Source organism: Bradysia coprophila, unplaced genomic scaffold (genome assembly GCF_014529535.1).
Source record: "Bradysia coprophila strain Holo2 unplaced genomic scaffold, BU_Bcop_v1 contig_350, whole genome shotgun sequence".
Taxonomy (NCBI): domain Eukaryota; kingdom Metazoa; phylum Arthropoda; class Insecta; order Diptera; family Sciaridae; genus Bradysia; species Bradysia coprophila.
The window spans coordinates 2,820,939-2,846,179 of record NW_023503608.1 but is presented as its reverse complement, the minus strand read 5'-3'; the positions used below and the strand labels follow the sequence as shown (position 1 = coordinate 2,846,179).

General features: G+C 36.7%; 6 protein-coding genes and 1 long non-coding RNA gene across 9 annotated transcripts; 3 read left to right on the top strand and 4 right to left on the bottom strand.

Annotated features, from left to right (window-relative positions):
• Positions 1–1,578: 1,578 nt before the first annotated feature.
• On the bottom strand, positions 1,579–25,167 carry LOC119080203. Its single transcript, XR_005088291.1, has 4 exons — positions 25,046–25,167; positions 20,684–20,691; positions 3,789–3,798; positions 1,579–1,588 (listed from the first exon to the last, which is right to left on the bottom strand). It is a non-coding gene; the product is annotated as an uncharacterized LOC119080203 (long non-coding RNA).
• Positions 1,836–2,369, bottom strand: LOC119080202 (U6 snRNA-associated Sm-like protein LSm5). The gene is made up of 2 exons (XM_037188442.1): positions 2,201–2,369; positions 1,836–2,132 (listed from the first exon to the last, which is right to left on the bottom strand). The coding sequence occupies exons 1-2, from the start codon at positions 2,247–2,249 to the stop codon at positions 1,894–1,896; spliced, it is 288 nt and encodes a 95-aa protein (XP_037044337.1). The 5' UTR covers positions 2,250–2,369; the 3' UTR covers positions 1,836–1,893.
• LOC119080198 lies at positions 3,977–8,091 on the bottom strand. The gene is made up of 3 exons (XM_037188439.1): positions 7,503–8,091; positions 6,234–6,353; positions 3,977–4,767 (listed from the first exon to the last, which is right to left on the bottom strand). The coding sequence occupies exons 1-3, from the start codon at positions 7,870–7,872 to the stop codon at positions 4,019–4,021; spliced, it is 1,239 nt and encodes a 412-aa protein (XP_037044334.1). The 5' UTR covers positions 7,873–8,091; the 3' UTR covers positions 3,977–4,018.
• LOC119080201 (protein takeout-like) lies at positions 10,332–12,425 on the top strand. The gene is made up of 6 exons (XM_037188441.1): positions 10,332–10,475; positions 11,297–11,374; positions 11,434–11,593; positions 11,664–11,806; positions 12,006–12,108; positions 12,175–12,425. Exons 1-6 carry the CDS (start codon positions 10,409–10,411, stop codon positions 12,374–12,376), a joined length of 753 nt encoding a protein of 250 aa, XP_037044336.1. The 5' UTR covers positions 10,332–10,408; the 3' UTR covers positions 12,377–12,425.
• Positions 12,654–14,856, top strand: LOC119080197 (tubulin--tyrosine ligase-like protein 12). Of its 2 annotated transcripts, XM_037188437.1 has the most exons (3): positions 12,654–12,774; positions 12,852–13,416; positions 13,500–14,856. In XM_037188437.1, the coding sequence occupies exons 2-3, from the start codon at positions 12,854–12,856 to the stop codon at positions 14,782–14,784; spliced, it is 1,848 nt and encodes a 615-aa protein (XP_037044332.1). In that variant the 5' UTR covers positions 12,654–12,774; positions 12,852–12,853; the 3' UTR covers positions 14,785–14,856. The 2 variants fall into 2 exon arrangements, with proteins under 2 accessions (XP_037044332.1, XP_037044333.1); XM_037188438.1 differs by lacking the exon at positions 12,654–12,774 and having other exon boundaries at positions 12,786–13,416.
• On the bottom strand, positions 14,974–15,933 carry LOC119080199 (copper chaperone for superoxide dismutase). Its single transcript, XM_037188440.1, has 2 exons — positions 15,771–15,933; positions 14,974–15,690 (listed from the first exon to the last, which is right to left on the bottom strand). Exons 1-2 carry the CDS (start codon positions 15,783–15,785, stop codon positions 15,025–15,027), a joined length of 681 nt encoding a protein of 226 aa, XP_037044335.1. The 5' UTR covers positions 15,786–15,933; the 3' UTR covers positions 14,974–15,024.
• On the top strand, positions 16,009–22,308 carry LOC119080195 (serine/threonine-protein kinase prp4). Of its 2 annotated transcripts, XR_005088290.1 has the most exons (11): positions 16,009–16,190; positions 16,306–16,816; positions 16,882–17,985; positions 18,058–18,290; positions 18,351–18,459; positions 18,518–18,697; positions 18,784–19,140; positions 20,955–21,332; positions 21,741–21,838; positions 21,978–22,103; positions 22,221–22,308. XR_005088290.1 is itself a non-coding variant. In XM_037188435.1 (8 exons), the coding sequence occupies exons 1-8, from the start codon at positions 16,174–16,176 to the stop codon at positions 21,156–21,158; spliced, it is 2,715 nt and encodes a 904-aa protein (XP_037044330.1). In that variant the 5' UTR covers positions 16,009–16,173; the 3' UTR covers positions 21,159–21,436. The 2 variants fall into 2 exon arrangements, 1 of the variants encoding a protein (XP_037044330.1); XM_037188435.1 differs by lacking the exons at positions 21,741–21,838; positions 21,978–22,103; positions 22,221–22,308 and having other exon boundaries at positions 20,955–21,436.
• Positions 25,168–25,241: the final 74 nt, after the last annotated feature.

Sequence of the window (25,241 nt, the reverse complement as noted above, 5' to 3'; positions counted from 1 at the left end):
TTATTTGGACCATTAATGAAAACGGTAGAATTTAAAATCAACAAACAATTGCAACAATACGTTACGTTCAATCAGCACTTTAATTGATTAAACTGTTTTTTTACCCATTGCAGCTGTTGTTGCTAACCTTTTCGGTTCTGTACACATCCTATCCACGAACAAAAATGCGAAAAAATGTTTTCTAAGCACAATCGATGAGAAGAAATTTTGCAAAGTTTTACATTCCACAAAATATATAAACTTTTCAGCAGTTTCATTGGTCTGGCCAATGGCCATTACAAATCGTTTTTTTTGTAAGACAAATTGTTACAAATTATTAATTGTTTATTATTGCGTTAGATTAATCGAAGATAAGACAAAATGTTGAATTTGAAAAATGAAGCAATTTCATACTCATCGTAAGAACCGCAAAGTTCTGGGTGGTGGAATATCAAAATATAAAAACTGTACTCAAAGTGGAAATTCTCTTCAATAATTTCACAACCGCTGTTGAGGTTTGTTGAAGGCGCTTCTAAGTTGAATTATTTCCGCCGAAATTGCAACTACTATGGACAACAACACATTTCAAAGTGATAGTGATAGTGATAGAAATTCTCCATATAAACAATCGATTGGAAAATCCTACAATAGGGTTGACGCCTGTAAAGCACGTTGGGTGGATGGTTGGGGAACAGACGAACATGCTATGGCAAAGAGAAATGGGTTTGCTCTTGTCGCGAAGAACGCAACCGCTACACGTAGGAATAACAAAAAAACATTAAAATCCACCGACTCGCTTGGCACTTGCATTTGAATTAATTTAGTAATTTTCGGTGCAAGTAAATAAATAGTGAATCGGTCAATACCCTCAATACTATTGAATCGGTCAATAGTGGTGACATTGTTATTTTCAAATAAAATCAATCAAATCATCTCAAAAACACGTTGTTGCTTTAGTGCTCATCGAATGTCGAAGAAGTATATTGCAACTTAGGCCAATAAGGCCAAGAGGGATTCTTTTGAAAAACAGAATCTTGAAATCAGACGCATTTTCTATTGGACTTTTTTATATGTCCCTAGAACCTAAAGCCACTTTCAAAAAAAATTCTTCGAAGCTCGTGTGGCTGGTGGGAGTTGATCAAAAACTGAAAACATGGACTTTTCTTACAGAAATTTCTCCAGGTACACGAGCCGTACAGGGTCGTCTGGGGTGTCATTAGAAAGGTAATTGCATGTACTTTCGGGGCAAATAGGGTCTTATTGGGTTTAAAATTCATCCAAACTGAGATATGTACAGTTGAAGTTTTCAGTCTTTTTTCGGTTTCGGTTTTAAACCCAATAAGACCCTATTTGCCCCGGAAGTACATGCAATTACCTTTCTAATGACACCACACACGACCCTGTACGGCTCGTGTAACTGGAGAAATTTTTGTAAGAAAAGTCCATGTTTTCAGTTTTTGATCAACTCCCACCAGCCACACGAGCTTCGAAGAATTTTTTTGAAAGTGGTTTTGGTTTCTGGGGTCGAATACCTTATTGGGCGGGCATATATAAAAAAGTCCAATGGAAAATGCGTCTGATTTCAAGATTCTGTTTTTCAAAAGAATCCCTCCAACGAATTAGTGATTTCCCTACCCTGCATTATTCATTACTGATGGAAGGAAATTGAAAACGAGACGTGTCAACTTACCTTTTATTACTAACGACCCGACACGAAGATAATTTTGATTGGTTTTCCACGCAGCACTCGTCGGTTAAAATACCTGCATGTTCTGTCCACACAATTACAATTGATCCCGTAAGGTAACATATCAATAACATCTCCAATATCACCGCCATTCTCAAAATCCCCGGTCGATAATTCGAAAACAATTTCTTTATTCGCCACTCAACTGCAATACATTACGCAATAATTTATGTCGATGTATCCGGTATGTCGCCACCAGGAACCAACATCGTAATATTGTTGCCATTCAACAAGATCTGATCCAATTTTGTCACTCTGCGTCCGCCGCCTTCTTCCCGCTCGTATTCGGTCACATCTTCCAGAAGCATGTTGACAAAATCATCGAATCCTAGCAATGTTCCAACCATTTCCTTGTCATTCTTCATGATTATGTGAATTCGTGATCCAATGCATTTATCGACCAATTCTGTTCGATTAATTTGCACGAATTTGATCATTTATTACATTGGAAGCATTGGAAGGTATTCAAATTACCTAATGGCAGTAATGTGGATTGATTTGCGGGTCCAGCTGTCTGAGCCATTTCAGTTAATTGAAGTAAGATTCTTAGTTTATTTTACCAAACAGGTTATGTTTATCGGCTTCGAAAGCAAAATCTAAAGTATACCTCTAGTTTACACACAATAATCCTGAAATGACAGTTTTGACAACATTTTTGGATGTTCAGTGATGTCATAGAAAGACATAAGGCAGTGGTGTTAGTTCTTTTTAAAAAAATGTTTGGCTAGGTAGACATCGACTAAGCTGAGTCATAGATCTATGAGAAGCTTCAATACTATCTCTTAGAGAGTATTGGAAGTTTAATTTATTATGGTTGATGTAGGACGTGCACTTCAGATGAGTTGTTTTAATTTTAACTACTCACCTTGGAAGGAATGATTTTCCTCTTTCTCGTGCCTTTTCAAAACATAAGTAACATAAAAAGAAGCAAAGAATTGTTTACGTTGCCTAGCTAGTATAGGGTTGTCTGGGTAGTAAACGTCGTAAGCTCGCTTAAGTAAACGTTCAGTCTATTATAACACAGTGCCGACAATTGTGGGTAGTCGGATTTGTGTTAAGGAGTAAGGGAACACCTTAAAAAAATCTAAAAATCGAAGATAACGTAGCTGATAGAACAGGTTATGCCACTTCTAAGTTGACAGTGGCATCAAAGTCTCAAAACGGGGTTTGACGATTTTTTAACAAAAACAAAAATTTTCTACAAATTTACTTCTAACCCAATGAGTTTGTTTAACAAATTTGAAGCTGCCGCCTTAGTGGTAAGACACTCAAGGTTGTGAAACCTTAACTAATAAAACTAAAGGCTAGACGTGTGGTCAATCGACCGATTTGTATTTTAAACTCACTCATAGTCATAATACAAAGCCTCTATGTGCCCTTCCCCATTCTATCCGTTCATAGATTTGTCTTAACGTGTTCTTTCAGTAACTTGAAAATTTCAAATATATGAAGCATTACGTAAGTGATCATCATTCCAAAATTCACACGGTAAGTACGCTTCATAAATAATATTTTGGGTGAAACAGTGCAACTGCGACGAGGGTTAGATAGACAGAAAAAACCGGGCTCAAAGATACCAACAACTAAAAAAAAAATGTGAAGAAAAATTTTAAAAGTGATGTAGTTGAAACCTCGACCTACATTTTTTTTTCGTTATCAAAAATAACGCACTCATGAGTGGTACTCTATATAGAGTACTGAAACGGGACAATGTGTCAAACAAATTTCAGCACTGTAAAAAAATCTGTAAAATTTTTCCATACAAAATAGTACTCTATTTGGCAGCTGTCACTCGAAGCATTTTTGCTTGAAGGGCGTTGTGTTAAACTATAACAAAACGGAAATAAAACTAAAACCAAGAAAAATCAGGTACAAACGGAATACATGTTTATCTACCCCTCGCACTCTACAATATGAATGGATGGGGAGTATTTCTACGCTGCGTTTGTTTACGCCTTGTTGTTTATCATTTTGGATGTTGAGCAGAACTCAGTGTATATTGCTCATACCTAACTACATTTAGAGAAGGTATTGAGTTTACACATCTGTTTGATTTTTAGACGATTTTTGCCCTTTGCAGGTTATACTCCCGCCCACATTAGTTTAAAGTCTCAATAACTCTCCATATGCCGACATGGCCTATATGCTGAGACGTCTGATATTGATGTCTGATTCAGGTTTACGCGGTTTACGTATATAACCACTTAGCTACAACTTCTTTTTAAATAATCTTAATCTTAATCACATTCTTGCAAATAGAATTTTATTCTAAATAAATTTTACTTATTACAATTAACTTGAACGTAGCGATTCAGACAATATACTTTCGAGTATATCATCCTCATCACGATTCACTGTTCCTCTCAACAGCTTCGGTTCGCCAGGAAATTGATATTTGATTTTTTCAAAGGCTCTTTCGGAATTTATCGCATAGGTTTTGAATAGTTTCTTTAGATTATTCTTAACGTTTGAAATATATGGTGTTTCAAGCCAAATATACAGCTCCAGTTTAGATCCTCTAACGGTTAAACCGCTAAATTCATTTTTTATCAATTCACTAAGGCACCGAGCCACTTGTTCTCTTGTCTTGTCGATAATGCTTTCACTGGCATTGCGGTTTTCCATCCATTCTGAAAAGACCATTTCGGTTGCGTTTTGTGTTTTTTTCCACATAGCTTCTTTCATGCTCTTTATTCCTTTGATATGGCTCGTAAGAAATATTAGATGATAGACGTGACGATTATTATTGTTCCTCATACTGAATTTCAGGACAAGCGCTTTAGGTATGCCTTGTACTAGGTTGTCAATGTAAAGTTTAATAAATTCAGTTCGGCGTTGTTCTGGCGTTAAGTTATCTTGCTCCGTCAGATAATGCCAATTTTCATAGCCCATCAATGCGTTGATCGATGAAGATTGTCTGGAGTCACTAATAAATCGACGAGCAAATCCATCCATCACTGTTATGAAAACCTCAGTGGGTAGCCATTTACCATCTTGACGTTCCATTAATTTCTTGAACGATTTCATCGGTATCGACTCACCTGTAAATGAAAGGGAAGCAATAGTCAGAAATTTGAAAACCATTACAGCCATATTGTAGACAAAAACTTTGGGTTTGACTTTTATAACTGATTATTAACTGATTTTCGCGTGAATTAATTTTCGTCTTAAAGAGATTTTCAGGTTTCAGGTAAAACAATGTAGGTAGAATCAGATAAGAAATATTCCAGTGATCCATAGACCCCAAAAATCCCTTAATCAGCCAAAAAATCTAGCTTCATTAGTACTTGCTGAAGACCTTAAATATCTTCTTAGGACTGTGTAAAACTCATTTAATATTCAATTAATAATTAATTGATTATTTACGATGCCAACGGATCAATTCCATATAAAACTGATACTTATACAACTATTCAATAAAGCAATAAAGCTTCGCTTCGAAATTTAAAATATTTCGATTACCACAATTCTCGATCAAATACCTTAACTGTAAATACTTGTCGTAAATATCTAATTACATCAACGAAGCCAACATTTAAACAAAAATAAACAATAAAAATCACATTTGTCGTTTGATTTGATAGAAGATAAAGAAGGCACTTAAATGTCTGCAGTAGAAATGCTGACCGTAGCATTACATTATAGAATTAGTTTCTTTCGTCTAAGCACTTCTGGACTTTACTCAACAATATTATTGTAAATTTTTTGTTCGTTCGGTTATGTATATATTGATGATCTGCATAAACAAATAAATAAAGAAACACACGACATTCCATTGCTCTAAATTTTAAGTGAAGTCGGGACTTTCATTTATTATCATTATCAAGACATCTGGATTAAATTCTAAGCATCCCAAAAAATAATTTACAATTGGTAAAAGTTTCCTATGTGCAGAATGAGCACCAGCTGAATATCACCAGCTGGTGTACAAACAAAAACACTTTGTATTGTGAACAATTCAAAGACAACCTACACTAAGTGTATTTCTACGTTAACGTCATCTATGCGCGCACATAACACTTATGAATTAAGTAAACACATTGTTAAGAATGTGCTTTGATTGTTTATCGTACAATAAGTGTGTGTTAGGAGATCCAGCTGGTGCTTATTCTGCACATAGGAAACTTTTAACAACTGTATTCATTAAATAAATTCCTGAATTGCAGCAAAATGAAGCCGTGTGAAACATGAATCTGTTTAAAGGGTTCTCTGTCTATTTGCTGCAATAGCGGCTGTTGTACGTCCAGGCCCGTAGTTAGAGGGCTTTATGGAAAGCACTAAGCTTTGTAAAAAAAGGATGTTTCTGAAATTTTCCCATACAAAAAAATTATTTTTTCGGCTCTGAGGCTGCTCTGAAAATATTGTCGGGCTACGTGCCTGTGCATGTATCTTACTATATATACAAATAATGACTTATTTACACATCGAAGAATTTACCCGAATCAAATTAGTAAGATCGAGTGGCCCGTAAGTTTTATAAATAAATAAACAAATAACTTATGCTCACCTCCATACCCAAAGGGATCAGCAAAAACGAACATAGGTGAATGTGAGAATTCCTCATTTTCTGATGAAAGCAGCTGATCCAGATAGCTTTTAAAATCGTCGTTCACAACTCGGAACTGTACTGTAAAATAAGTTAAATTTAAAATTTAGTTGTAGAATAATAATTACGATATAAGAACATAAGGATGGAAAAGCGCTAGATGAAATTCAATACAAAAATATTTCCTCAGAACTCTTATGTTTAATTGAAGAATAGTACATTACTTGCCAATGGGGCAAATGATGGAAATGGTACTTCTTGTGTGAAATTTTGCCTTTTTACATTAAAGCATTGTACTTACGAGGTTCCAAGTTGTTATTTGACAAGTGGGGAATACGGCCCTCCCCTTCGGGTCGGGCTATAACATCCTACTTATCAAACACACAACTTGAAACCTCGGAAGTAATATACTATTATTTGAAAATTTGATGTAAAGTTTTGGATCCGTGCAGTAAGTTAACTTTACCACACGTTTTTAAATAAAACTTTACTGCACGGATCCAAAACTTTACCTCAAGTTTTTAAATAAAAAAAATTATATTTACCACCGGAAAATAATAGTTTTTCTAGTAGGGGTGGATGTAACCATCCTCGGACATGTATAAGTCGTCGGACTATATGGAAAAAACAAAAAGTAAACACGACCATCCCTCAGTTTCAATTAAATATTCGATTTGCATCATATAAATACAAGAAATTAACCACTAGAGATAAAGTTCGTCATTTGTAGAAACCAAAAGCTTCAATGCTTCATATTTCAAAGTATCATTAATGATAAAAACCAAAAATGTTTAAAAAGCCACCCTACATCCACCCTATTTCGAGATAAATGCAGAGCGATTCTTTTTGAAATTAATAAATAATTGGTTTTTTAAACTTTTCGGTCATTTGGGTACATTAATCTACTCGTGTTAGAATCTATATAAAGATTATCGGTAAGCTAGGTACACATAAATAAACAGAAATAAGATTGCAATTAATTATCTCAATTTTTTCCGATGGAAAATGGTCACGACCAATCTTTTCAGAAATGTATCTATTACTTTGTGAGTATATATAAATTGATTTAAAAAAACCGAAATGCGCTAATGTAAACATTGCTACTAAACGATGGAAAGTATGGTAGTCACTTCATTTAAATTTTTATTATTGCAAAAAATCGTTATCAATAAAATTTTAAGGATGACCACAGAGAACGAAAACTTCAGTTGTACACCGAATTATACATACCTACTTCTCTAACAACTTCTGTCTTCGTACTTTGTAGACGCGCAAGATTTTTTTCCAATTTTCTGCAAAGTGCTGCGTTTTTCTCTACGAAAATCAACAAAATCTTATTGTGCTTTGCGTTGAAATTTCCAATCAAAGTATGTTCCGAGGCGGCCTGGTATGCAACAATAGGTGATCCTATTTCTTCGTTGGAATTTTCATCTTCTGTTTTGTACGTTCCCGGTCCGGCAAAACCATCAACGTATAAAACAGGCGTATCCCAGGTTACAGATTGGCATTGAATAGCAAAAAATGCTTTTAGGTATCGGTCCAAGATTTCGTGTTTTGCTTTGCCTCTACCCCTTTTACTTTTCCTGAAGAACTCACTCATCGTACCAAATAAATATTATAATCCATACACTTCATACAGTCCATACAGTTTGGACAAGCACTGGAACACGACAAACAAACGAGTTTTTGTGTATCAAGAAAAAATCTACGAAACTTCTAAATTAAGTAAGTATAACACGTACACCTATCACATATAGGAAAAAAATATTTAAAACGAAATCTGCGATATTATTGCGACACAATGTCCACACAACGACTGCTGAAGATGAACTAAATATTTTTCTCATAATAGGTATTTACACTAAATTTTTGTGTTATCCATACCATAAGAAAAATTTGGTGCTCTAACGATATACGAAAGACAATTTCATTATACTAGTGGAGTGCCCAGTTTAACTCAGGATTGCAACGAATAATTTACATAGAAATCAAAACCTATACAATTAATTAATAAGAAAAATTAACCGTTCACTGTGTTGTGTTGCATGTATATTTCGTTGTTGTGTTACACACATATGAAAAATGTATAATCGATTGCTTGAATTTCTTGAATACATTTACAAAATTAATATTTTCATGCAATTAACCATAGAGTATCTGTTGACACGACTATAATGAATGGTGCAATGACAGAGAAAATCGTGCAACACAAGCTGAGATGCTTTTCTGCAGGTTTATGCATGTTTTCCCACGTTTTTGCAGGATTGTAAATAACAACGACTTTTGATGGAAAGTGATAAGATCCGATTATGATTATGGTATTAAGAGCGTTAACTTAGCGAAAGTTATCTGTCCTGCATGTACATTCCTTCACCCTTAATGATACTCCACATGCCTGTGAAGTGATATCCAAAATGTTCCAAGTTCACACAAAACCGAAATTTCGTTGAAACGACTTTGCAGTACTCAAAAGTAGTCGGATTAGAAAAAGTAATGTTCAGTTAGATTAGTCTCGGGAATCTATGAATAACTTGGGTTGTACACTGTTGATAATTGGCTCAATCAAATTTTATTTATTTATTCATTTGATGTCCAACTAATACAGCCGATAGTACATAGGTAACAAAATAACACAAAGTAACATAAAAAAAGCAGGTAGAAAAACTAGTTCCAAGTAAAAGGAATACAATTAAAGTATATTACAGGTCAAGTGAGATTAACTTCCATTAAAAAATTGTCGTCAAAGAAATGAATAATAAAATAGATTGTGGAAGGTCCAATCATTCGACAATTAACTTGGATGGACCCAATTTTGTTTCTTTGGACTAGATAATTAGGAGACCATATTGGAGCAGCTCTCTTATGTCGCAGTTGTGTAAATGATATGACTTGTTCAGAAGTTAAACTGTTTCCTGGACGTTTCAACAGAATAAAAGCGAGATAATTCAAATCAATTAATTGTTAAAATTGCTGCCACCAGCTGTTATCATTTGCATTTGAAGATCGAAAAATGCTTGAGAAACGTTTCCAACAAATATCCCAGTATATCGAGAATTCCAAATGATCAGAAAATTCCAACGATAGTTATTCATTCTCCCAAAGCTTTCCCTCGCTCTCCTTCAATTAAGTCAATTACTTTTCGAAATTATAATCGCTCCCAATAACGCGTATTACTAAACCTGTGCATGAGCTTTAGATTCTCTCCCCTCTTGCACTTCTGTTTAGAAATTGAGCTACAACACATTTTCATCCCGATTTGAAACCAAACCATCTTCGATTTTTTTTAAAAAGCATGCGTACTTTGTGAATGGTCTTCAACCGCCCTGATGATTTTATCTTATGTTAAGCTCTTATAGATATTATTAGACATGACTTATTTTCTTTAAATGCAAATACAGTCTTGGGCGTTCAATTAAAAATAAAATAATAAAAAAAGAAATTATCCCAATTTAGATAAATAAGAAATGATTTGTAGAGCTTAATGATAATATAGATAAATAGAACGGAGCGAAATGGTGACTTACATACAGAATCGCAAGGTTTATGTTAGTTCACTAACAAAGCATAATAGAGGGATCAGTTTTGAACTAGAACTATTGAGTGTATGACCGTGTTGAAAACAAAATTTGCATTAAATTTGTATCAGTGACACTTCAATTTCTGTTTAAGATAAAAACGACATAATCAAGTAGTGAACTTCTTGGTGAGAAAGTTTTTCTTTTCTTAGAACAATGTATATTCATGAAGACACAAACATTATCGTTCAGACCTTGTACCACATTAATAATTCCACTAGTTGTTTGCTGGATAGGGCTTAGACGAACGCGTACTAATTAAGCTTGATCCTACCGTTGATTGTCATAGTAGAAATAGAAGTATGCCGCCTAGTATACTTAGTTAGATAAATCCGTTAATCCGATTTTTCTGTTCTGATCCATTCTAACGAACAGTTAATTGAACAACAAAGTGTCAGTAAAATTTAAACAATATAAAAAACACCTTGAATTTGTGGTATTAGCAATTGAATGAAAATAATTAATTTTAATTGTCTGATATAAAATAGCAAACGTTTCCAATTAGAACTTAGTTCTTGTTCTTCATTCAGTTGATCTATAACTAAAATATAGTGGAAAATTATGAGTATTTTGCAGACATTTTTAATACTGTCTGCAGTCGTCGTAGGAAGTCGGTCACAAAATGCTCGTAAGTAGAATTATTTTACGTGGTTACATACGTCGAAAATCCAAGCACTTTTTTCGACACTCTCAAAATCCTTTCAACAAACTACAAACTACAAACCAGGCATGAGCACTTGATTTGACTAGGACCTGAATTATCTAGTAGCCTTTCATACAGACTTTCAAAATTGAACCGCTACTGCCTGGTTTTACTCTACCGTGCTAGGAATGAAAATGAATCAATAAATTCACACGAAAACTGAACGTCCTTTGTTATGTTATCTGCGTAGTATAATAATCTCCAATATATTGCTCTAGTGCAAGGACCTTTTATCTCGATGTATCTGTTCTCGGCAGATAAAACAACCTCTGTCCAAAAGGATTACCTTGACGATTTGGACGCCTTCCCCTCGGTACGTAACTTCCAAATCGTCAAAATTAAATTTTTGGACAGAAGTGCAAAATCTACTAATACTCGGCCAGTGAAAAATGAAATTTTTACTTAAGGCTGTTGTTACTAAATAGCCTCAATACGAACAACACACACTCTACGGATAATAGCGGCAGAGTCGAAATTTTGCTTGATTTTTGCAAGTGGTTCCAGGTGGTTCCGGGTGGTTCCCGTGGTCCAATCGAAAAGTGATGCATAGAAGATGCCCCTTATTTTTGATAATGAACAAGTCGTCCATACATCATTTTGTCCAATAACTTCAAATTTAGCCGATATAATTTTGGGTCATTTTGACTCTGCCGCTATTATCCGTAGAGTGTGTGTTGTTCGTATTGAGGCTATTTAGTTGTTACGTATTTCATCGTTTTGAATTTTTTTTCCCAACATTTTTGTAGTATCAGCAATGCCGAAATGTCGACATGAAGACAAGGAATGTATCATTAATGTTTGCAACGCATTCTTTCAACTATCAGGTATACATTACCTAACGCCATAACGTGAAGTCAGAGTAAGAGTTTCCTTTACCTTTCAGCTAATGGCGTACCTGAACTTGGTCTCGTACCAACCAATCCATACGAAATCAAAAACGTGAATGTGGAAACGGGTGCCGAAAATACTCCAATCAACCTAAAAATTCAATTTAAGCGAGCCAATATGACCGGAATTTCCGATTACAAAATCAACAAAATTATGTGAGAAGCTTGGAAACCGTGATAAATTTGTATTCATTTTTTTTTCTCTTTCTCAAACTATTCTTCGCAGAGGCTTCGATAAAGATCCGAGGAAGTCAAAATTCGAACTGTATGGATCCGTTAAATTGGCTAGTTTAAGTGGACCATATCGAATTTCTGGGAAATTTTTACTGTTACCCGTATCGGGAAATGGTCACGCAGATATATTTTTTGGTAACTTACATGAATTCAGTGACGTTGTAATTAAAGTTGTTTGATGAAGAAGCACAGCTGGTCTAGATTTGAAGATTATTACGCTTCATATCGTCCAAAATCGACGTTAATACAGTTCTAATTACAACAAGTTCTCTCAGTGGAAAATCAAAATTTATTTTCATGAGCAAAAATCTGAGCAATACTTTTTAACTGACAGACAACCTTAAATTGAAAGTGGTTATGAAACTCGATGTTGAGACAAGGGATGGCAAAGATTATTTAGCGCTGAAAAAAATGATAATAACCATGGAACCGGAGAAGTAACATTTTCATTGCATTTACGAATTATAAACGCTCTAAAATTACATCCATTTTTAATCAACTAGAATGCGCGTAAATTTTGAAAATCTCTTCAACAACAAAGAATTGAGCGATAACATGAATGCAGTTCTCAATGAAAATAATGATGTTCTGTTCAAAGGATTACAGGGGCCAATGCAAAATGTTTTGGGAGATGCTATGGCTAAGATTTACGTACCGGTTGCTTCAAAGATTCCATATGCGGATTTTTTCGACAAAGATGGTTAATTTGACTGTAAAATTTACTATTTAAATATAAGCGCAGCAAATACTGCAACTGTTTGTTCTTTTTCATTTAAATTTGGTAATAATTTTTGAGTAAGAAGAGCTAAAAATCCAGCTGTTGATCAAAATGACATATAGTTGTTTTCCTGTTCAAATAGAAAATGCTCAGCTTCTTGTAATGGCTTGATCGAGGGCTTGATATATTGCGAAGTCAGTCGAAAATATTTAAATTTTACCGCCACTTTTACGGTTTGATTTAAATGTTACTGGCAACAATGATTCTTTAAACCCAGCAGAAATAACATTCAATTCACACACATGAAAGTCCGGCCAAACCTCACTTTTATTGAATGGTAAATATTGTGCTACAGTGTGAACGAAGTAAAATTTGAATTTCCCGAGTAAGTGTCTACGAACAGTACCTCGTATTTCTTAATGTTAAACAGCAACCGATAACAAATCAATTTTCATAAATTAGAAATGGATGGGGTAACTCTCTACGCAACATTTTTACATCTTCATCGTCCTCAGCTTGTGGCCTCCGGTATACCGGAACACTACTGGGAAGTACTTCACAGGAAATTGTGTCAACAAATATTTGACGCAAGCGAAGCACTCTCTCTGATGATTATTGAATACGATAACAGAACCGAGGAAGACCCCATTACCACTGTTGTTGTACACAAAGAGGACGGTGTTCGGAAAGACGATCCTCAACACATCTACATTGTCGACCATGCCTGGACCTTTCGATTGGATACGGTTCGATCTCAATTGCGTCAAATTCCTGGCCTGCTGGTTAGAATGGCGAATATAATGGGCGTTGATAATGATCAACCGGAAGATGATTGCATTGAACAAGTTTCCGAGAAGATGTGGAAATATTGTCAAATGTACTCGATCGGTGCGGATGGCCTTAATATTGAGTCACAGATGCCGATTTGGTATATCCCCGATGAGCTTGGATGTGGCGTTAATCATAGTGATACGCCAAATTTTCGACTGGTGCCGTTCATGTTTATGCCCGAACAAATAACTTACAGGTAATGATGGTTACTCCATACTCCATGCACGCAAACCTCGTTACCCCGTCATTGAATGGTCTATTTTCATAATTATATTTCAGCGTACTCTTTCCAATAGAAGATTGCGAAGAAGGAACAATCGTAACGCGTGACTACGTAGAAGGAAACCATCCCAGTGCTGATGTTAAGAAAGCCCTGATGCTTCCATGGAAGAATTCTTCGTTTACTCATATCAGTTTCCAGCAGAAGGAACCGTCAGAAGAATATTTTCTGGATGGGCACATTGAAGAAAGTCTACCAGCCGAGGTGTCTCCGCCAGTCGTTGACCCTTCCCGGCCATTGAAAGTTTTTACGACCTACATTTACATACGACAATATCTGAACGATCCGTTGTTCGAGCTGGTGGACGATGAAAATGATGCAGACATCCTCTGGCTGACGACGCATTTTAAAACATTCAATGAACTGAGTACTGCCACTCCGAATCGTTTCATCAACCAGTTTCCATTTGAGAATGTTTTAACGATCAAGGACTTGCTTGCTGCTGTCTGTCGAAGAGTTCAAGTCGACCAACGTGCCAATGAATCGCAAGAATCATTAAAAACGTTTCCGAATTGGCTTCCAACTACATTCAACCTCAAAACTGAGCTTCTGGAATTTGTCTCGTATTTCCAGCGAAGAGCAGAAAAGGGGCTAGACAACCATTGGATAGTCAAACCGTGGAATTTGGCTAGAGGCCTGGATACGCACATCACAGACAATGTTGGAAAAATTATGAGACTACAACCGACGGGACCGAAAATCGCCCAGAAGTATATCGAGAATCCGGTACTGTTTGATAGGCCCGAAGTTGGCGGTAAAGTGAAATTCGACGTTCGTTATGTAATACTGTTGAGCAGTGTCGATCCACTGGACGCTTACATTTACCGAAACTTCTTTCTACGGTTTGCTAACAAACCATTCGCACTGAATCGATTCGACGATTACCAGCAACATTTTACTGTCATGAATTACAACGAGCAAGTCCAATTGCGACACATACCGTGCAAGGAATTTTTGGAAATGTGGAATGTTCAGTATCCCGATTCTAGTTGGATGGAAATCGAAAATGGCATTTGTGACATGCTGAAGGAAGTGCTGATTGCAGCAACAATGAAGAAGCCTCCGTCGGGCATCGGTAAATGTAAACAGGGTCGCGCACTTTATGCTGCAGACATAATGTTGGAATGGGAGAATGGAAAGATGGCGCCGAAGTTGTTGGAAATTAATTGGACTCCGGACTGTAAACGAGCATGCGAATATTATCCCGACTTCTACAATAATATCTTCAAGTTGCTGTTCCTCAACCAAATGAATGACAGTGCTTTCCGGAAAATCACATTGTAGGCCTTACATTCGAGTTTGCGAATGGTTAAATGGTTGACATTGTTTGCGTTTGCCCCAATAAATTTTTTTTAAACGAAACTTAAGCATGTTCATCGTACCCATCAAACACCGTCACTAAATATTCCATCGATTGTGTAGATGAAGCTAGTGACTGCATCGAAGTAGCACAAGAGATTGAGCAACATCAGGTTCCCGTGATGCAAAAATATTTATTTTCTCAAACCCGAAACCAATTCATCGTTAAATTTTCCCGTACAAACTCTGCCACGCTAAAGTTCTATCTCGTTCTTCCCAGAGTGTAACACCATCACATGCACAAATTTTCTTATAATTCTCGAATATACCAGCTGATCGAGCAATAATTCCACACGCCAGTCTCTCATTACCACCAACTTTGCTTATCACAACACTGCGTCCGATCAAATTGCTGACATTTAAATGACTGTCCAGTATACGGAATGATATCTGTCCATTTGTGTCACTGCTAACTACCTTCTCAAGACGAGAACTTTGTTCCAAAACATTGCCCACCGAATCACAACCACTGCTAACATCTCCGTATTCGTGTACGTTGATTGCGACCTTTGAATTCGGTTCAAATCCATCAACAACCCCATCGATTACACATCCAGAATCATCCGGTACGGCACAGAACCGTACGACTCCTTTCATTGCTTCAACTTTACTGCTGCTTACGATCGAAACGCAACTCTTTCCACCGAAACCGGTCAGCACAGCCCGACGGCCGGTCCCTTCAATTCGCTGCTGGATCTCGTTCCATGGAATGGTCGTTTCGACGACAACACGTCCCGATTCCTGATTAACGTCAACTGTTCCAACATCTTTTAGCACGGACTTTATTGCATCGGAAGCATTTTCACCGGAAAATTGCACAGCGAACTCGACCTGAAAGTTTTTATTTTCTGCTAGATCATCATGATAAGGTAATTTGATTTGACCAGATCGGGTAGTCAGGGTAAATGTACCTTTGTTTTTGTCATCTTACAAGCTACGAATTGGTTGTAAAACTTCGGTAAACTTTTATTTGAAACTAAAACACTGAAAATTCTCGGGATTTTATTTTGTTTTCCAGATAGAAAATAATAATAAAGCAAGGACTGACAGTTAAACAAGATTTCAGTGGTGTCATATCTGTCATAGCTGTCATAACTCATCTTTGTCTTTCTTTCATTTGTTTTGCAGCTGGGATTACTACTATGACTGTTTTGACGCTTTTGACACAACAAATTCTTTAAAATTTGAGAGAGAGAAAAAAATTGCTGCGAACTAATTTAATTAATTAAAGCATCTTTTGCTGTGCAATAAACCGTAAAAATAGTTGCTAACAAGTGAAAACTATCGTACAACACCATCGGAAAGCAGTCGAGAATGGGAAGTGATAAGCGGTAAGTGAAATAATGTGAAATCAATCAGCAAACAAATTGAGGTTATACAAAGTTTACGTTTTGATTACGTTTAGCATTAAGTATAAAAAAAATGGAAATTTTCCTTTTCTTCCAGCTACGATACTGATGACGAGGATGTTGCCATGAAAACCACCAAAGATTCGGATCTGAAAAAGAAGAAACACAAAAAGCATAAAAAACACAAAAAGTCGGGGAAAGTGGACAAAGTGGAAAAAGATTTGCATGCAAAGAAAAAGCATAAAAAACAGCACAAACGTAAACACAGAGAAAGTGATGATTCTAGTTCAGATGTTGGTGAAAAATTGCCAATCAAAATCGTACCGACATCGTTAAGTAGTAAATTCACGGAAATAATGAAAACGAATGGCCATTCGACTACAACCGGTCTAGCAGCTAAACTGATCAAAAGCATGAAGAAACCTGCCGTACCAACAGATCCAACCGCACTAGTCGAAATGATCACTCAATCTCTGGACCCGAATGCTCTTCCATCGCTAGAAATTGTTTCATCGGAATCGGAGAGTGATGGTCCTGCTGAAGAAGTTGACGTGGACAGTCCAGATGTTGCTGTTATTGAGGACGAACTGAATCTGGAGGAGTTGATGGTAAGTATAGCAAAGTTTGATTATGTCTCTGCAATGTTCTCAATGTGAATCAATTTGGTTTTTAGAAACAAAAGGCCCTTCTGCAAGCACGGCTAGGAAATATCGCATCTGAATCGGAAGAGGAATCCGCCGTTGAACCCAAACGGGTCGAAGTGAAACAGGTAGCACCGAAAAAAATATCGGACGTCATTCTGTTGGACGATTCCAGTGGTGAAGTGCTGATGCGTACATCATCCACAAAGAAGCGACAGCGAAGCTCGTCAGTGAGCCGTGATCGGAAGAGAAGAGAAGAACGTCGCGAATCTTCTCGTGAACGGTACAACAGAGAACAGGACAAAATGAAACAACGACGCAACGATGACAATCGGAACAAGGAAGATTTACGACGTGAAATCGATAGAGACAAGGAACGGTCTTTCAGAGATCGACGACGAGACGGTGGCAATGGTGGTCGGATGGATGGTCGATTCAACAGGGACAGAAACCGATATTCAATCGACGGAGATCGTCGGAATCAAAGAAGTCGTAGCCGTGATCGGTACGATAGGGACAACATGGATCGGCAAAGAGACCGGGACCGCGGAAATAGAAAACGTGAGGAGAAGAACGATAAATTCGTCGGTTCGTTGAGTGAAGGACAGAAAGCGGATAAGGAATCGAGTAGTGACAGTGAAATCGGTGACATTAAGGTGAATGACAATGAGGACGAAGATGACGAAGAGAAAATTATCGAAATGAGACGAAAGAAGCGAGAAGAGCTTATGAAGAAGCTAGCGAATACCCAAGTCGTTGCTCCAACAGCATCGAACCGAGCGGAAAGTGATGAGGATTGTATATTCGTACAAACTGAACCAATTGCCGCAAAGAAACCGTTGCCACCACCAGCACCAGTAACCAAGGCTCCAAAACAACTTAGTCCAGCTAAACCGGTTGTAATTGAACAGTTCGATGATATTGAATCAACAACGCCACCACTACCAGCTGGAATGTTGCCATTAAAGCTTGCCGCTAAACCAGAACTTGCTGCTAAAACTGAAACCGATGTAATCGTAGAGGCAGGTAATGATGTCGACTTGATTAACCACGACAAAGTCAACAAAATCAAGGAGGCTAACAAGCGGTCAGAGTGGGATATGTTTGCGGAACAAGACAACTATTCCAATTTCGATGTGAGTATTTTCAGTCACTTTCCACATTAAATGGTCTGGCACTACGTTCATGAATAAATTTATTTTTTACAGAGTCCAAGTGCGTCGATCACCAGCAAACACATTCACGACAACCCATCGCTGACAGATAACTGGGACGACGCTGAGGGCTACTATAGAGTTCGCATTGGCGAAGTGCTAGACAATCGATACATCGTTTCAGGTTTCACAGGTCAAGGGGTATTCAGTAATGTGGTAAGTGCACGAGATCAGGCACGCGGAAATGCTAACACAGCCGTTAAAATCATACGAAACCATGAGATCATGTAAGTGCTTTCAATTGCAAGACATGGAAGACCTCTGTTAATTTCTTGGTTCTTTTCCAGGCACAAAACTGGTCTCCGCGAACTGGAAATATTGAAGAAGCTCAACGATGCGGATCCAGACGATCGCTTTCACTGTTTGCGGTTGTATCGACACTTTTTCCACAAACAGGTATTGTACTAATCGTCGTTGGAGTTGTTGCGTGAATGACAATTATATTCTCTTTCAGCACTTGTGCATGGTGTTTGAGCCGCTGTCGATGAACTTGCGTGAAGTTTTGAAGAAGTATGGCAAAAATGTTGGATTACACATCAAAGCAGTGCGAAGCTACACACAACAATTGTTTTTGGCTTTGAAGCTTCTTAAGAAAACGGGCATCCTTCATGCCGACATCAAGCCCGATAACATTGTAAGTTTCAGCTGAACATTTCACTTAGCCTCTGTAACACCATCAATGAATTTTTGGTAACAATTCTCTTCCGTGTACAATTGCAGCTCGTCAACGAAAGCAACCTGATTCTGAAACTTTGTGATTTCGGTTCCGCATCGCACATCAGCGACAACGAAATAACGCCATATTTGGTGTCGCGATTCTATCGAGCACCAGATATCATTTTGGGTATGACATATGATTATGGTATTGATATGTGGTCAGCCGGTTGTACCATCTATGAATTGTATACGGGAAAAATTTTATTTAGCGGCAAGTCGAATAATCAGATGCTCAAATTTTTCATGGACTTGAAGGGGAAAATACCGAACCGAATCATTCGGAAGGGACAGTTCAAGGATCAGCACTTTGATGCAAGCTGCAATTTTCTTTATCACGAAATCGATAAGCTGACTGAAAGGGTAAGTTGAATTTGTTTTTTTTTTCTCTATTTCCATTTTTTGTGATAACTGTCGGTGATCAACATCGTCTAATCATCATCTACCAACGTCGGTAAAATAATGTTCCGGCCTGAATTCAGTCTTTTGAAGAAGTAACCAAACTCAGTGACTGTTTTATCAGACATTTTGTTGCGTAGAAGGCGCAGGACAGTGATTTACATCCACTGCCATGATTGTTTTGTCGGTGTCAATGGCAGGGAAAAGTCAGGGCCTACTTTCGTGAAATAGGCACTGCTTTCGATTACATTTGTCTTTGTTACAGAAGAGAATATCTGTGAGGGTACACTGTGAATAGGTCCCGGGTCATGCTGAATATCAAAGTCATTTACGTCTAGATCCACTGTCACGATTGAATTTATTTTTAAATTCTTGAAATCATTTCCGACGAAATTTTCGTCATTATTTCCCTTTACGGATTAAGGGATGAGAAAGATTTCAGACCAGTAGAGCCTTCCCTACTAGCTTAGTCAGAAATTATTTACAGTCCATCTGACGGAATCCTGACTTAACTCCCACAGTGTAAAGACCTGCGTCGCAAGTTACATGGATAGAAGCTAATGGTTATATAAAACAGGTTAAAGTCAGCTTCCGTTGAGGGAACTCAAGTGAAAAATTTTAAGCCTCACTTGTAGATTTGAGAGACTTGACTTGACCGTGCTGGTTCCTGTGACCGATTCCCAGAGATGCATGAACGTTATAACATTGACAGCGCTGAGCCGCCACTAGATTATCCGTTACTTACCTATTACGGCATCAAGTCCCGTAACAGTCTAACAACGACCACCATCGCTCGATCATGTGGTCGGACTAACTACTAAATGGACACCATTTTGTAATAACCAAGTTTCTAACATTTAAAAAATGTCTTTTAAACATGGTTATTGCAAAATGCTGCTGAAATAGTCATCATAATTCACCTTCGGTGCTTCACTTCATTCAGAATCTTACCTAATCGTCAAGTAACCTGTGAGGTTTAGTTACTGCCTTTATGTTGGCTATTCTTCATAGACACGTAATAAAATCAGTTCGAACAGATTGGGGTGTGACTTATATTCAACAACCATGCCCACTCAGTGCACCCGTAAGCGCATCAAGGTCACCCGACGGTGTCTTTTTTTACGCGCGACAGCACCAAAAAAACAATGGCGGTTCAAAATATATTGTTAATTCGTCTGACTCTCCCACTTCCAGTTGTTGCAGCGTAGAACATAACCATAGCACCGTGCTATGGTATAACTCTATATGACTCAAATCCTTGTAGATTTGGATGGAATAAACCAATTCTTTTACCTCTACTTTGTCGCACCCTACATGTGTGGAAGCTAATGGTTAAATTAATAAAAGACGGGCTCAACGTGAGACATAGGTCTTAATCTGAAAGAAGCAAAGGGCTGAAATATTGTAATACAGCTACTTCTAGCAAATTTGAAAGGCAAAGTTATTTGCTTTGATCTGTCTATCTAGTTTATTGATATTTTTTTAAGAAAGTTGCATTAGTTTCGACACATTTTTCTATTTCTGTAGAAAACCGGTGTTCAAACTAGTGAAACCGGTATTTGGGATCCCGGTAAGACCGGTTTTACCGGTTTCCCTTCCCTAGTGAGACAGGTTTTGTTGAGGAAAGATTTGCATTGACATAAAAAATATCCACCTAAGCTCCTAACATTTACGTCCGGTACTTGCAATATTATGTGCATATAGTTTGGTCACTACTTCTCGTCTGTAACGCCACCACGACAACTAACGAAAAGCTAATCGAATTTCTAATTACACAGGAAAAAATCGTCGTAATGCCAGTGATCAAACCGATTCGTCATTTACAACAGGAATTAATCGCCGATCAAAATTTACCTGAAGACCAACACCGCAAAGTGACCCAGTTACGTGATCTATTGGACAGTATATTCGCACTGGACCCATCGAAACGGCTGTCGTTGAACCAAGCGTTGGCCCATCCGTTCATACAGGAAAAGATGTAAAACGAGAACGGGTGGCGAGAAAAGAGAAAAGAAGAAGAAAAAACATTAAAGTTTTGTGTGCTAAAAAAAAACAAATTTTCGTAATTCTCGTTTCCAAGCATTATATGCTATTAAGTATGCAACCTCTTCGATTGAAATCAGCCGCCAGCAGTTTGAGCGAGAATGCATCCAGAGGTAAACAAAAGACACTAACACTAAATGGCATAGTGTTTTGCGTTGAGGATAAATTGTTTAAAACAAAATTCAGACTTTAATTTCGATTCGTGAAATGTTTTTTTTTACACATATTTTGCACGCAAAAGCCAACCGCAACGAGCAAACAAAATGAACGAAAATTTTATTTTAGTAGTTGCTTTAGGATGTGTGAATCGCCACTTATATATGTTACATTGAAGAAGTAAAATTATTTAGTAAATTTATTCGGACTGGTGGTTAATTAAGGAAATAAATGATAGAGAGAGAAGAAATCTTTTTTTTGGAAAAAAAAAATATTTGAAAATAAAACTTTGCTGATTTTAATTGAAAATATACTTCCTCTGGCATAATCGACATTTTGGTTTTTAATCGAAATTTTCATTTCAGAAGTAAATCCCGTAATATTCCGCAAAGCGAATTATTCATGTGACGGGAGAGCCGAGTCTGTGATATCTGATAAGCGTTTCAATTTAGCGCAAAAAGAGGTAGTGCAAATGTGAAAAGTGAATTTAGAGAAACCAAAAAAAATATAAAAAAGAAAAAAAAATCTTTTCATGAAAATTATTGCCATTGTTTGGTTGCATCCGCATTAGTTTTTGTAATTTTTTTTTCCTTTAATTACAGATAAATGTTCTCGGATAAAAGGAGACCGACTTTATTGTTCCGAAACACCATTAAATCTCATTTTGTCTCATTGAGAAGAAAAAACCGACAAATAAAATCAGTTTGTTTTTCCGCTCGGTTTAGCTAGTAAGTAAAATGCGTTACACAGGCATCTATATTTTGTTTTTTGTTTTATGTAAATCAAACAATTATCACATGAAATTTCAACATTTTCTTTTTCTGTTTTTTTCTCTTCCATTTCAGATGAGATAAATATTGACAGATTGGGTGGCATTTACGAACAATTACATCGCTGTTTGTCGTGTCACTCACATCTAAAATCAAATTTAATAAAAAAAAATTATTGTGATCTCACTGTGTGCGCTTGAGTGTGGCCCAGTGGCTGCACAACGAAATGTAAGCACTTTTGTATACAATTTGCTTTATTTTTTTATTTTTGTGACAAATAAAATTCGCTTCCAATTTTTGATGTCCAGAATCCGGATTGTGTAGAATTAGAATTAGTTCGTACAGTGACTCGATTTTATTTGCAATTTTTTTCATTAGCACTGTTGTGTCAACTATTGTTACGACGAATAGCTTTACGACAAAAATTCGTGTAACGAAATGAACAGCGTCTGTTACAAAGTGATATGCGACATGAGTGCTATGGATTTTTCACTCACTGAATCCGTTACGGAGGAGGTAAGATCTGTCTATATGATCAATGAATCACTTAGATTTATTCATAGATTTGAAAATTTGTTGTTTTTCTTTATGGGGATCCTTTTGAAAACGTATCTACCGGAATCGGTCGCAATTTTCCAGCGGACTTGGACAAAATGCACTTTTCTTGTGGAGTTCGTTCCAGACACTTGAACGCTGCACATCGTCGTGCGGGGTTTAGTTGGAAAGGTAATGCGAGCTCTTTCGGGAACTGCAGTGAGATATGAGCTGTTCAAAATTGGGGTGAAAATTTGACGAACTTGTAACGATAATGAGATAATAATATGCCCCGAAAATACTCGCAAGTACCTTTCCAACGACACCCCTCACGACTATGTAGCGTTTATGTATCTGGAAAGAACTCCATAAGAAAAGTGCAGGTTTTCCGTTTTTTGATGGTATTTTGAGCTTTTAGGGACCCAATACCTTTCAGGACACATATAAAAAAAGTCCGCTGGAAAATACGTCAGATTTCGGTAGGTTTTCAAATGAATTCCTCTTTAAATTTAGTATTCGTTTTGATCCCAATGGGACGATTCATTTCAATCACCTATGATTCGTTTTCTTTGCTACTCGTCAGATTTCAATTTTATTCATTTTGAACGTTAATACATACAATCAGTGACATTTAAAAATCCAATAATTTCAATCATGTTCATATTCTTCATTCCACATCCGATATCTACCCTACACACACGTACTCATGTACGTAGAACTATTGGAATTGAAATTTTTGGAGCTTATTTTTGGAGTCATGTCTTGCACATTGTTAATGTGCCAATCTCCTTGGATGGAAACACAATCAAATGAGTAATTCCTCCAATTTTTCACTATTGAATTCCTTCTACTCTCAACTAAAGCGGAAGTCACCGGCGTCACTGACAATCAATGAATAGATGAATAGATAAAAACGTGAAAGGATCCCTACGAGATTCGAATGTTAAATCTAAACAACTATTTTTATGTCTAAAACTTAGCGGTTGTTACAGTTCAATATCCAATCTAGTCAAGTGATTTAATTTTCTCGTATTTGCTGAAATTTTTACACAAAATAAGTGTTTCGACTTAGTTCCGATGAGAATAGAACTCAGAGGTGGGAATGAGCAACCGCACACCACAAAATCTAATAAAAGAATCATAAAACTTACTGACATATTTCTGGCCCAGACCTTCTTTAAATCGATTTTTAACCATCAAGCCATGGCTCACTTTTGGTCAAATGGAGAAATGTGCAGACCACAACCAGTTCTACATTTTACTTCATTCGGCCAAAAATGAGCCAAAATGGCTTCATGGTGAAAAATCGATTTAAAGAATGTCTTGGCCAGAAGTATGTCAGTAAGTTTTATGATTCTTTGAAGAGTGAAGTTGGTTTGTTTTTTTTTCACTTAGAGATCAATATCTAAGAATCCAAATTAATTCTTCTGTAGTGGATCAATAGACCGTGTGCAATTTTGAGAAAAAATTTTCATATTTCAGACCTCCCAGATGTCCCACTTGTCCGATTTGTCCGACTTTTTCAACATTCGTCCGACTTTCTCCAATTTGTCCTACTTGTCCGAATTTTAATCTAAAATTGTCCAACTTTGTCCGACTTTCCTTCAAAATTGAGAATTTATGAAAGCAGAGTATTTCTTCTTCCAAATTAATTTTTTTTAAGACATTCAAAGCTTCTGAATGCAGATCAGAAAATTTTTCGCTCGCTCTGCTCGCGTTTCTACTGTCACACTAATTACAAAATTGACGTAATTACTGCTCACATGGAAGTCAAAATAAAGGTTGGAAGTATGTACGTTGACCTAAACATCATAAGTCATAGATGCTAAAACCACATGTAGCGATTCGAATTTATATGCTACGAGCCTCTAAGTGATAATTTCGAACTTATTATTCAGAATTTGTACATTGTTAAACCATGGTTGAGTAATAAATCTTTAGGGACTAACAAACATCTGTTTGGATGTTTCCATTAAACAAATATCCAGAATATTCCGAAAAACTTCTGCGTGTCAACGAAACATCAGTATCCGTTGCAAACTTTCTGCAGGAAAAAAATTGTTAAGGGTGATTTATTTCATAGCTCAGTATTCTGAGGAGCTATGGCTGTAAACAGAACCGTCATTTAGTGATGGAGTCTGGTTGATGAGACGTCTTCTCGCTATCTATTTGCTTTCTTAGAAAGCCTTTCTATTAAATTGCAGACGGTATGTAACCTGAATGATTTTAATTAAATTTCCTGAACATTGTTACAGTCTACTTACCGACTTATCGACGTTTCTTTTATGGCAAACTTTTTTCGACTTTTCTTTAATGAGCATGAGTCAATAGAATTGAAATAAATTTTTGAGATCCGATCTATGTACTTTGAAAAAAAGTCCGATTTTGTCCAACTTTTTCTTAAAAAATGTCCGATTTTGTCCGACTTTTATGAGAAAAATGTCCGATTTGTTTTAAGTCGGACACCCCGTAACGCAGTTGGACGTCTGATATTTCAACAAAAAGAAGATTCAGCATGAAAACCATTGAAAATTTTGTTTAATTTTTTTTAATAGAATTTAT

Bases quoted from the DNA above. Each gene is read 5' to 3' on its own strand.
- LOC119080202 (XM_037188442.1), bottom strand. From the start codon at position 2,249: ATGGCTCAGACAGCTGGACCCGCAAATCAATCCACATTACTGCCATTA. The intron at 2,133-2,200 runs GTAATTTGAATA...TTAATCGAACAG, and splicing joins ATCCACATTACTGCCATTAG to AATTGGTCGATAAATGCATT.
- LOC119080201 (XM_037188441.1), top strand. From the start codon at position 10,409: ATGAGTATTTTGCAGACATTTTTAATACTGTCTGCAGTCGTCGTAGGA. The intron at 11,375-11,433 runs GTATACATTACC...TTTACCTTTCAG, and splicing joins CGCATTCTTTCAACTATCAG to CTAATGGCGTACCTGAACTT. The intron at 11,594-11,663 runs GTGAGAAGCTTG...TATTCTTCGCAG, and splicing joins TACAAAATCAACAAAATTAT to AGGCTTCGATAAAGATCCGA.
- LOC119080198 (XM_037188439.1), bottom strand. From the start codon at position 7,872: ATGAGTGAGTTCTTCAGGAAAAGTAAAAGGGGTAGAGGCAAAGCAAAA. The intron at 6,354-7,502 runs GTATGTATAATT...CTTATTTTACAG, and splicing joins AGAAGTTGTTAGAGAAGTAG to TACAGTTCCGAGTTGTGAAC. The intron at 4,768-6,233 runs GTGAGCATAAGT...TTTCATTTACAG, and splicing joins TGATCCCTTTGGGTATGGAG to GTGAGTCGATACCGATGAAA.
- LOC119080197 (XM_037188437.1), top strand. From the start codon at position 12,854: ATGGATGGGGTAACTCTCTACGCAACATTTTTACATCTTCATCGTCCT. The intron at 13,417-13,499 runs GTAATGATGGTT...ATTATATTTCAG, and splicing joins CCCGAACAAATAACTTACAG to CGTACTCTTTCCAATAGAAG.
- LOC119080195 (XM_037188435.1), top strand. The intron at 18,291-18,350 runs GTAAGTGCTTTC...GTTCTTTTCCAG, and splicing joins ATACGAAACCATGAGATCAT to GCACAAAACTGGTCTCCGCG. The intron at 18,698-18,783 runs GTAAGTTTCAGC...GTACAATTGCAG, and splicing joins ACATCAAGCCCGATAACATT to CTCGTCAACGAAAGCAACCT.